This window comes from Cupressus sempervirens, chromosome 2, assembly GCF_028749045.1.
Source record: "Cupressus sempervirens isolate cs-2001-9-10 chromosome 2, ASM2874904v1, whole genome shotgun sequence".
Taxonomy (NCBI): domain Eukaryota; kingdom Viridiplantae; phylum Streptophyta; class Pinopsida; order Cupressales; family Cupressaceae; genus Cupressus; species Cupressus sempervirens.
This window is the reverse complement of record NC_143119.1, coordinates 454679404-454692526: the sequence shown is the minus strand read 5'-3', so window position 1 is coordinate 454692526 and position 13123 is coordinate 454679404. Positions and strand designations below refer to the sequence as shown.

The following is a 13123-nucleotide window of genomic DNA, read 5'->3' as shown; positions in this document are numbered from 1 at the left end:
ATGCAAGGGAACAAGCCATTTGGTCATACCAATCATAGGGCATAAGTTATAACATTACCAACAGGGCTTCCCAGATTTCTGCAAATCATGCCAGTAGTACAACAAATAAATTGCACTTGGAATCACATTGGGAAACCTATCAAACAGATTCATCAAGGGCTGAAAATAGATACATTGAATGTCTATGACCTCTAGAACACAGTAGTGATTTTTTTTCATTTGGCTCAACTAGGCAAAAGATATCAAAAAGTGCAGAAATGCAACCAGCTCAAAATGGCATGTCGCCAAATGACTCGAAAACGCAATTTAATGACCTGAGATGCATGTATATGTCAAATGAAAGGCAATGAGCACCTAAAACAAATGATATATCTCAAAACATCAGCCGGGCACACAGGCACAAAAAGCTCTCATAGGGACCATTTTGCAATATTTACAAACAGTACTCCAAAATTCTTGCAAAGGAGAGTTTTAAGAGTACCAAAATGTTGGGTTGCATTATATACGACAGAGGCAAAGTATATGGCAGTGAATCGTGTGAGGATGGAATCTAGTTACAAAAAGGGTACAAATTTATTGTGGAAGTCAAAGCACAACATGTTTTCCCAAGAAGCTTGCTTATTATTATAGTCAAAGCATATTAGTGTGTTATCTTGTTTTGTGAGAAATGGTTGACAACAAGTACTTTTCAAAAAGGTTGATACAGATGAGGATATCACCAACCCATTGACAAAAGTTGTGGCTACTAAGACACTTTCATTTTACAGAACAATAATAGTCATGGCTTAACTTAGCAAGTACCAACCCAGAGATGGGGTCCATTATGGAAACTATTCAACAAGTGGGAGTATAGTGGAGATGTATTACATTTTAAGTTTAGTTATCAAAATGAATGCTTTATTCGCTTTCCTATTTTCACCTATGGTTTCAAAGCATTTGCATAAATTATAAAAACCACTTTTTGATGCATCAATTAATATCCACCCACGCATAAGGATTGGGAAATGGTTTAATATTTATATTGTGAACAACTGATTTTTATGAAATAGCAAATGAGGTTATTATATTGATTTTTTCAATAATTAGGATTTTTCTAAGTGAAATGTCATGTACTACGTTTAAATTTTCATTCTATTATTGTTTCAGATTTTGTTTACACCACTTCCATTATACATGTTTATAGGAGCTTCTTTTTCCTACACATGAATTCAGCATGAAGGGTCTGCTTACTTCTCATTGCATCTGAGGGAATGTTCATGAAAGAGAAGCACAAAAACTTTCAAGGAGATCATCAATCCCACTACTTGCCTAGTTCAAGCACACATAATCATTGGTTTTCCCCTTCATTCAAACGTGCATAGTAGGCTATCTCATTTGTAAAACCTTCAACAAGCAATATGTCTTATGATCAGCTTAGTATGGAGCTCTATATCTCTTCCATTTTTATATTATTTGTTTTTTGACAAATTATATAATTTATATAATTGGTTACCTGTTTAAAGCTAAGTTGGAGCTCTTGGTATAGGTTTGAATTCATTGGTTCAACTCATGGGTTCGATCAAAACAAATTAGAGGTAGAGTTTTTTGGGGGTTTAGTCATACAAAAACATATAAAATAAGAAATATAGATATTTATAGTTGAAAATATCTAAGTTACCATATTCGCTGGTCCACCCCCAAATTCGTAAGTAAATTCGCTCCACATTCGAATTCGGTTCAAATTTGTATCAAATTCACATTTTTTTGGAAAATTCACTGTAAAATTGCAACGCAGAACCCTGGTCTAATTTGACGCCACTTTGACCGACTTCAGACCTCTCCCGACAATTTGGAAACATATTTATGTTGTTTCCGGCGAATTTTGACCGACTTTCCTGTGATGCTGATGCGGGTTTTGTTTTTTAGTTAAGTCTTTTATTATTATTTTCAGTCTCACCAAATAGGGCAAGGGTAATCTTTTAGAGATCTTCATTGCATTGTATTTGTTCATCTACAACTTCCACAGATTACCTGGCACCTCCCTTACACAGAATATGCACACAGAAAAAACAAAAATCAATAAAAATTCTGGGATAGGGCTATCCAAACTGGGATAGTAATTCTCCTCCACTGTTGATGGCCCTTCGTAATGTTGAAAATGGAACATCTATGCACAATGAAGAAATCTAGTCACGCCATGCTCATTCCATCCAGTCCGCCCATATTAAAAGTCTGCTAATTTGAAACTATATGTTATTTTCCTCCTGACTGAACAGTGCATCATCATTAGTTTTCAATGAAATAGCTTCTTCTTTTGTTAAGGATACTATATTTATTACACCAAGAGGCGTAACCTACAATGGCAGAATGGGGGAATGAAGTGTTGTGACCGTGCTAATGTTAAGTTTTTAATATTAAAAATTGAGAGCCGACTAAGTAACATTAATATATAAATATACCTTCTATATCCCGTACAATTACCAACTTTCATTCAATTTTAGTTTAATTCGTGAGTTGTATTCTTCTTCCCTGCTTGGATCAGAAAGCTATCTGTAAGAAAAATTCTTGATTTTGCTTAGACCATTTAGATTTCACAGGTAATCACTATACTGCTACACACATACTTTTGATTAGCAGTGGCGGGTAGAAAACAACTTTCATTGTTTTTAATATAGTATGACTGCTGATAGTTTGGTGGTAGAAATTATGATCTACAAACAAAACCGCCAATCTTTTCATCCAAGGCATTACACGTTGAGAAGGCAGACAGCAATCACGTGAGCAACACGTACATGAGGTGAACCAACATCAAATCGGTCTTCTCAAATAATGATTGCTTGCTTTAATTGGAATTGCTCAACCCTCCACCAATATGATTTGTGGCTAAGGGGAAAAATTCGACTACTATTATAAAATTGATCGATATTGAAAGAATTACACAAGAAATTTATCTTTCCCACTGCTTTCCAGTATAATTTCTAATTGGAGAGTTCTTTCCAACAAAACAATTTTCTCATCAATACTAGCTCAATTACCTACCATAAAATTATCTACAGGATCAACCAAAAAATGTTATCTACTTCTAAACATCTCTAAAGATCACGTGATTTACGTTTGCAAAACCCACATTATTATCAATACGATTCAAATAATGTTCTACAATATGAATGGGAATGGGAGAACTTCCTTCAATTACTGCTTTCTATTTACCTCTGTAATTCAAACCTTGGGCATAAGTCTTTTTTGCTCCATAAATCAGAGCATACCATTGAACCTTATGAAAAAGGAAATATTACAACATGAATTCTATCTCAGTAGAAGATTAACTTAGGTGAATCAGAAAGAGGAAACACATGATTCCATTTCACTGGAAGAATTATTTAGATGAAGTAGGAAAAACGTTTCAATTACTCTTTGAGGAACGATTAGGGTTTAATTAGTTTAGGGTTATGGATGAGTAAGGTTAAATTAGCGCTTATTTTAGTTTGGGTTTAAGTTTTAGTTGAATTAGTGTTAACGTTACTATTTTCTTTAGGATTTAGTTGAATTAGTGTTAACATTACTATTTTAGAATAAAATTAGAGTATAGTTTAGCGTTTTGTGTATATTAAATTTGTTTATATCTTAGAAACAATGATAGATTTAGATTAAGATTTATATTAATCTCTATTTTAATTGTCTATAATTGTAATACAAAAATAGGTTTTGTCCATAATTTACTATTAGAAAATCATATTTATTTATGAAATATATTAATCTTTACTTTCATAATTTTTAATAATATATAGCTCAATATATTTTATGTTTTATTTGTTTGTGAAAGATTACTAATTTAAATCCTATTACTTTTAATGTTATCACATTCAGATTTTCTAGAATGCCTCGTCCAAGACTAAATTTTGAGAATGAAGAGCAACAAAGACAATATCAAAGAGACTATGCTCAGAATTATATGAGACGATGATGTGAACAAAGGAATAATGCTCAAAGAGAGGAAGCTATAAGTGCTAGAAATGATGAGCAACAAATACAACACAAAGAATATGCACGAAATTATATGAGACAACGACGTAAACAAATGACTAATGCAGAAAGAGAAGAAGAAAGGAATCATCGAAACCAACTTGATAGAGAAAGACATGTCAAGCGTAGGGCAACTATGACAATGGACGAGATTGAAGAAGAAATGAGACAGCATGCAAATAAGATGAGAGCACATCGTACACAAACATCTCAAGATAACCAAAATATAGTGAGAAGACGAACAAAAAGATCTATGAGCCTAGAAAAGTTGAATGAAAGAGAAATACAACAAATACAACTATGTAAACGTGACTCAAATCAAGGAAAAACCCAATCTCATGAAAATGGTGGGTTTAGTTCCGATGGGATGAATTCTATGACAATAGATCATGTTCTACAAACACCAACTAATCGAGTAGAGGATCTTATGAATGTTGATTCAGGCAATTATAATTTACAACAAGAGTTCACATCACAAATAAGAAGACAAAGACAATTGAAAAGAACGCAAAATAGAATGGATAAGGGGACAATCAATACTATTCAAAATAACGGGATTGACTTGAGGACGTTACAAATAATGTTTCAAAATGGACTAGATAAACTTGCTATGCCGAGTATGTGCTACATTTGTCAAGAAAGTTATCTTTCAATGAAGGTTGCACGGGTCCCTAAAGGCCCTATTTGTCATCGATGTCGACAAGAAAAGAATGAACATCTATTTTCAGCATCAAACAACATGGATCCTGGTCCACAACCATCACAACTTTCTAATCTAACACAAATAGAAGAAATGTTGATAGAACGTATCAACCCCATTCTTCAAGTTACACACACAACTGGAGGTCAATTTAAATATAAAGGGCATACCATAAGTTTTCCCCAAGAAGTAAGAGAAATAGCCAAAATCTTACCACATCGCATAAAAGATTTACCTATTATCATTGTTCGCAAGAAGGATCAATGTGGAACAAGTTATAATTTTACAATCAATAAAGAGAGGGTTTACAAAGCACTTCAATTTAAAATAAATCATGATAAGTTCTATAGAGATGTTCAAATTGATGAAAATGCACTTAGTGAGCTTACATCCAATTCAGATGATAACATCTTTGATCAACTAAACTCAATTCACATGGAATTTGATTTGGATGCAAATGAATATGTATTTGCGGGTCCAATAATGGAGATGGATCAAGGAAATATTATCAATTATACTACATCAATGGCCTCTAAACCACCAAATGCATGAAGAGAGATGGAACTAATTCATGCATGGATAAATAACCCAAATGTAGATCCTAGATCACTAATTGATTGGCCAGGAATTGGAACATCTCCAGTGAATGAGTATGTCATAGAAGGATTATTTGATATGGCTTTTCCAACACTATTTCCGAATGGACGATGCGATTGGATCGAACCAAGATTGAGAAGAGTCTATCTTCATGAATTTGTTAAGTATTTACTTCGATATAGAGACCATCGCTTTGGACTACGCCCATGATTTAGGTATTATATGATGAATATGATCATGCGACATCATGCACAAAATTCATCAGCAGTATTTGCCAAAAAGAGCTTGCAAGATATGCAAATCACAATCAATGAGTTACGAGAACATATGGAAAATGTCCCTCACTCACATCTAGCAGATCACTTGGTGCATTTTGGTACAACTCTAAGGGGTACAAGGTCTTATTGGGCAAAGTGTTGAGCTGAATTAAGTGATCTCTTGCATCAAATTGGAACACCAACAATTTTCTTTACTTTGAGTGCAGCAAATACGTATTGGCCCGACTTACATGCATTAATGCTAGGAACAGAACCATTTAATCCACAAGAAGCACAAAAATGGCGACGACAAAATATTATTGACTACCCACATATTGTTGCATATTATATGCATCTAAGGTATACAATGTTTTGAAAGGAAGTACTACTAAAGGGAATGAAAGTAAAAGATTTTTAGTCAAGATATGAATGGTAACACAGAGGATCACCACATGTGCATGGATTCATATGGTTAGAGGGAGCACCTAACATAGACAGCCTTTTTTGGAGAAATCATGATGAAATCAAGATAGTTCAAAAATATTTTGATTCTATTATACATGCATGGAATCCAAGGGGAGATCCACATCAACGAAACATACAGGTATGATACCAATTCTTCTATAGGTATTCAACATATATTATGCTTATTTTTCTATTTTACTTAATAAAATATGTTATATCTTCAATAATAGGTCCTACAAAATTTTACACAACATCCATGCCTTCGAAATACACAACTAAACCAAGTAGACTTCAAATGTGATTATGAAGAGTTGCTCAATTGTGTTGAACACCATACAATATGCAGAGAGGGTGCTTGCCTTCGTAAAAAAAGAGGGAAAATGGTTTGTAGGTAGATATTTATATAGATTCATTTTATTTTTTACTAAGAAATGAAAAATTAGTGTACAAGCTAATAGTTTTCTTTATTTTTTAGGTACAATGCACCATGGCCATTACATCTGGATGGATCAAGATTACTCGAAGATCCAACAATCGGAGATAAAATATATGAACCAGCAAGAAATGATGATTGAGTAAACACACATAATCGTACCATACTTCAATTGTGGAGAGCAAATGTAGATTGGCAACCTGTTCTTTCAAGACATGCTGTAATGAATTATATTGCGAAGTATGCAGCAAAAGCAAAAAAGAGTTCTGAGACATATCATCAAATGTTGGTAAGACTTGCAAATATTGAAAATCTAGATGAAGCAGCATCAAAGGCATATAAGAGACTACTAACTGAAACCCTGATTGAAAGAGACATTGGTGCACAAGAAACATGTCATATGTTATTAGAGTTACCATTAGTAGAAAGTAGCAGAGTATTTGTTATATTAAATGTTTCAAGAGAGGTGTTCAAGCCAGTGATAAAGAATGAAGAAAATGATGATGCTCACCTAAAACTTTTCATTGAAGGATAAATGGATAGACCATATGCAATGGAAAGTGTCACACTAATAGATGCAGCTAGATCTTGGACCTATAACTCTAGAAGAAAACGAGATAATAAATGGCAAGAAAGGATAGTGGCAGCTCTTGTGAGAGTGTTTCCAAGATTTATAAATATTCCTTCACGAAACTCACAGAAATGGGTTGATTTTTGTTGGTCAAAGTTATTATTATACAAACCATTTTGTAATATACAAAGAGATATTGGAGTAGATGATACTACAATTGTATCCAATTGGGAATCCCTTAATTATAACCCATGGCATGTGGATAGGCAGACTATTGAAAATGAATCTGAAAATAATGTTGAAACTCATGATGATTCTGAAGATGAAAATGAATTACCAAATTATCAAAATATAATTGAGCATGAGTGGGAGATAAAATCAAAACTACATCATGGACAAATGATGGATCTAATAGAAATAGATATGCTGGGAAGAAGAGATATCGACAGACAAAATCCATGGAGTGCAGAATATTGAGGAGAAGAATACACAAATAATACAATACATTTTATCAATGCTATGAAACAAAATGATTTACTTATACCTGAAGATATGATGATGAGTATATCATATGAAACTTTAGGTGCTAAGCAAAAGAAAGCACTTGATATTATTATGACACATTATAATCAAGGTGAACATGTCATGCCATTATGTATGATAATTCAAGGAACAGCTGGAACGAGGAAATCATATCTAATTCAAGCCATTCGTTAAGCTATTTATGATGCATCAACACCACAACGTTCTCCCCTATTATTATTAGCACCAACTAGAATTGCAGCTTTTAACATTGGCGCATCAACAATTCATTCAACTCTAAGAATTCCTCTTACAGATTTTTCAGACTTACAAGGCACAAGGCTCACAACATTACAAGAAGAAATTCAACATATTAGGTACATATTAATTGATGAAATGAGTTTTATTGGTCAAAATTTGTTACAAAATATAGATTCGAGATTACGTCAAGCTTTTCCAGAAAATTCAAACATGAATTTTGGAGGAAGATCGATTATTTTAGTAGGAGATTTGGGACAACTACCTCCTGTTAGTGACAAACCACCTTATGATAGTAATGTTCGTGCAAAGTCATTATGGGAAGAGTTTAAGACTATTGTTACTTTGGATAAAGTGTTCAAACAAGAAGGTGAAAGTGAAGACCAACAAAGGTTTCGTCAATTACTCACTAATATACGAGATGCAACTCCAACTATAGATGATTGGAAATTATTAATGACAAGGACAGATGTTTCATTGCCCCAAAATGTTAAAGAGGAATTGGATAATAATATTCATCTATTTGCAACAAATGATAATGTTCATAACCATAATAGAAAGAAATTACATTCACTAAAAAAACCAGTTGCACACAGCATTGCATCAAAAGAAGGAAGTACTAATCCAGGGGGAGATCAAAATGATGAACTAGATATTGAATTATTACTTGCTAAGGATGCAAGGGTCATGTTAACATCTAATTTATGGATTGAAGCAGGACTTGTCAATGGAGCTCTAGGATACATTCGAAATATCATATACAAACCTGGAAATACCCCACCAGATCCACCAACATATGTTATGGTTGAATTTGACAATTACTCTGGAATGCCATTTGAAGACGGAGCTCCAAAATTAATTCCCATTTCTCCTATACAAAGAGGTCGCACACGTCAATTGCCCTTAAGTTTGGCTTGGGCATTAACTATCCATAAATCACAAGGATTAACACTTTCCAAGGCAACAGTTGACATTGGACCAAGAGAAAGGGCAGGACTAACATTTGTTCCTATATCACGAGTTAAGTCTTTGGATGGACTTCGAATTTCACCACCATTTTCTTATGATTGTTATGAAAAGATGAAGACAGGGAAGCAAGTTCTGAAAAGGAAAGTAGAGGAAGAACGACTCAAATCTCTAGAAAGAGATTAATTGTATTCATTGTATATACAATATTTCAATATCTATAAAACATAATGGATATGATAAGTGTCATGCTTTAAAAAGAATATTTCAAATTAAAAATTTAATAGATTTAAATTTTACATGTTGTGTTGCAGATGCTACTAGCTTAGATATCTTTATACATCTATCTAAAACACGCCGAGAGATATCAATCTTGAGGCGCCTATCTATTCTCAATAACTATTTATTGAAATAGGCACCTCAAGATTGATATCTCTCGGCGTGTTTTAGATAGATGTATAAAGATATCTAAGCTAGTATATATACCTTTCATGGAAAAACTAAACCACACTACTATAAAAGCCAACATCAATAATTTTAATTGCATATTTATTATTTTAATAAATGTATATAGAGATATAGATATAAGTTTGAAGGAAAATTCTATATATATAAATTAAAAAAATCTTGTACAGACGAACCCAAAATGAACCCGAACCCAGCCCCAAAATATTTTGATCGAATTTCGAACCCAAATGTCGAACCCGCATCCGAAACGGTAACTTAGGAATATATATATATATATTTCCTAATATATTTAGTGTATAATAATGTTTAAAGGCCTTTTATCATATTATTATATTGATATAATGTACTAACAATATTTAAATGAAATTAATGTTAATAATTAATACATAAAAATACTTAAATTAGTTAATGTTTATAATATTCTAATATTTATAATTCAATATTCATTTATAAATCTTAGTATCATTAACAAATATTATCAGACTGATATGAGAGATTGTGTTTAAAGTCCTGGAAATAACATCTGCTAATTACAAGTTATCATATTATTAACATATATTATTTCCTGTGAATACGTTTTTGAAGGAGGTAAGATATTGCAAATTAGGACTAGCTGGTAAACAGGAGCTCTCGACAGAGAGTTTTATCAGTAGGCAGAAATGGACGTTTGGGTCAAATGAGACTTAGTTGAACAATTGAGAACCAGTAGCTTCTTTGATGTTTTTTATAAAGCACTTCCTAATCTTGCCAAGTATATCAATAAGCTAACAGCTAGGAAAGTCAGGTCTAAGCAGGCTTGGGTTGATAAAAAATAATTACATTTTACAATTGTATTACAGCCAGCAGCTTTCAAATAATGTGACAAGCATCATTCTCAAAAAAGGGATGAGATATTTTTACCTCTGCCAGAGGTGTGACCTCATTTTAGAGCCTAGATCCTTCTGCTCTGTTCCTTTGGGGGGAAATGTATCAGAATCCACCGGCTTTGGTCCAACTTTGTCATCCATCCCTTTATGTGAGTTATCCAAGTCTGAGCCTTGCAAGCAAATATAATAGAACAAAATGTCTTAAAAATAAACAGAATGTATTAACACTTTCACTGCATTCACCAAGGAAGCAAACACAAAAAAAATGCAAAAACTATAAATTTTTATTTCGAATTTACAAAAAAAATGCAAAAACTATAACATTAAGTTTTTTACTATAAATGATTATGTATTAAAATGGTAGTCAACATAAATATAATGTTATCCAGCTGAGCAATCCACAACCAAGTTACAAAGATAAGTTCAAAAACTGAACTATTTTTTAGTTATGTATTCCAACATACAAGTCATAAAGTTTGGAGTTAGGGAGAAATAAGAGACAATTTCCAAATAGATACTCCAGATTTCATGTTCAGCCCTCAGTTGAATATCACATCAAATTATTTCCATTGCCAAATCAGATGTCAAACCATTATAAAAGACAGAAACACATAGTAACAGAGTAAAATTACCAACTGATATGCACTCCGGGATGGCCTTCCTTCCATTAGTGGTGTTTTCTTCAGAAATCTGTGCAGACATTGATTTTTTTATCACAAACTTTATTCCCTTTTTCTTAATCATAGCGTTCACCTGAGACTTTTGGTATTCCAAATCCTCACTGCTGTGAAGCACTTCCATTTTTTTAAAGTCATCATCTTGGGAACATCTTTGTATTTCTGTATTCGCTGTGTTTGCATTTACTGTTGAAAGCAGAGAAACAATAGCATCAAATTTAGAGAGCCCGATACAGCATTGTGTTTTGTACAAGAAAAATAAACACCATACATAAAAAGAGTAACTACTGTAACTAAGTTGCAACTTTAACTTTTTCTTTAACCATTTTGTGACACCTCAGGCATTTTAATCACTTTTTCTCTTTTAGATTCATTGGTTTTAATCACCTCAGGCATATTATTTGAGAGTGATCTTGGGTCAACCATTTTAAATCAGTGTATTACTTGTTACCTTTTATTCTGCATCATAATTGATAATGTTTATAGCTCTGATCTTCCTAAACCCTAACAGGAGTATGATCTGACATCTAAGTGGGTCACCCAAGGTGACCACATTTTCTAAGGAGGAACATGCATCTGTAGATACGTAGCTCCTTGACTGTAGCTGATAATGATGGAGGAAGAAATGATTTGAATGCAGCAACTAGAGAAAAGGAATTCCAAGAAAGAGACGCTGTAAACTCTGAAAAGAGGATCGCTGCAGCTGCTCCTTTGATGTACTCAAAGGGTGCGGAATCCAACAGTTGAGGGATGATGTTGAAAGTAGTGACTCCTCAACTTTAGCTTGAATTTTGTGTATTATTTTGCTAGTGCAATGTACACAGATTTCAATATCAATTGTGTAACGTGTACAAAAACCAATTTTCAGGATATCATAACAATTTTTCTTCTGTATTACAAGTTAAAGAATGAATTCATTACATTGTTTACCTATCTTATTGCCTATAGATGTTTGTTATATTAAGAAATTAGTTTGTGAGTGTATATAAAAATTATTTTTTATTTGATGCTATATAATTAGTATTTTGGCTTGGAATTAATTAATTTTCAATGATATTTTCAATTTGCCAAGAACAAAATGGTTCTCATGTTCATGCCAAGTCCAAATCTCATATTACCATAGCCACACAAGAATAATGGCAAAGCAGCATACAACAATAATATCAGAAACAGCACAAGAGCAGTTGATCTGCCACTGTAATATCTGTGAACAAAAATATTGTAGCACATGAAGACACAAACAGAAATGCCTAGAAAATAATTAGCACAGCATGAAGAGAGAGGAATACAGTGTAACAAGTAATCAAAGTATGGCATATCTAAAGATGTGAGTAAAACTTACAGTTTTGATTAAGAAGCAAAATGTTATTTCATGTAAAAACATGGTTATTGATGAAACATAGTTTAAGCATGGATAGAAATTGAAAGAAATCTGGAAGGAAAGAAAGTAACTTACAAGCTGGCCTCTTTGCCGATTCATAATACAAGCCTGCTGCAGTCCAGTACTTGGTAAAATTCTTCTTCACCCTTTTCATAAGGTCCAAAATCGTATCACCTTTACGATTATATTTGGCACAATTGTCCCAAACACACTGAACATCATGGAAAACATCTTTAGATGTTTTATATTTTTTTCCTTTTTGCAATGCATTGCATATGGTGCCCAGGTCCATTGGCGTATCAATAATATCAAAATAATCCTGAGACCAAAATGAAACAGAATATTCATCATAATTTTCTCATCCAAATCAAGTTATGCACAGTTAGGAACAAGAATTTTATCTAAACATAGCTTAATAACATTTACTTTCCAGTTTCCTTTTCAAATTTTTTGTTGCCTTTATGATATGCCCTTGATTCTTTCTGGTAGCTTTAATAAAACAAGATAGATGAGGTATGAAAAGCAATCATATGATAAAACATATCCAATGTACAAGATTGCCTTCCAGCCGTACCAGTCAACTTAATGACATCAACAAACAAGATTATGCATATACTCAAAAAGATAAAGAGACGAGATAAATAGCTCATTATTCAAAAGAAAAAACATATAACCAACCGGAATTGAAAGAAAAAGGAAAACTTAATTAGAGACAAGTTCTGGAACCGTGGGATGGGGGGTGGGGCTATGTAAGAAAGATTTTTGAGTACGATATTTAAGAAAAAAATTTAAAATCATATTATAGTCACAAATCAACAAAAAGAAGCCAATGGGACTATCTGTATAGAAAAGAAAGTTCCAAGAACGTACTGTGATGTATAGATGAAAATAGTATAAGAGATAAATTTAACAGTAGGGATTTATAATATTTGATAGAAGTGTCTATTAACGGAACACTGA

At 32.9% G+C, this 13123-nt stretch overlaps 1 protein-coding gene across 2 annotated transcripts in view; it reads right to left on the bottom strand.

Annotated features, from left to right (window-relative positions):
* LOC149573013 (uncharacterized) overlaps positions 1–13123 on the bottom strand; it is an 83801-nt gene that overhangs the window by 36604 nt on the left and 34074 nt on the right. For both annotated transcript variants that reach the window (XM_089814152.1, XM_089814153.1), the window contains exons 4-6: positions 12239–12482; positions 10738–10968; positions 10140–10275 (exon numbers count right to left, since the gene is read on the bottom strand). In XM_089814152.1, coding sequence (XP_089670278.1) covers positions 10140–10275; positions 10738–10968; positions 12239–12482 — 611 coding nt within the window. The remainder of the gene's footprint in view (positions 1–10139; positions 10276–10737; positions 10969–12238; positions 12483–13123) is intronic.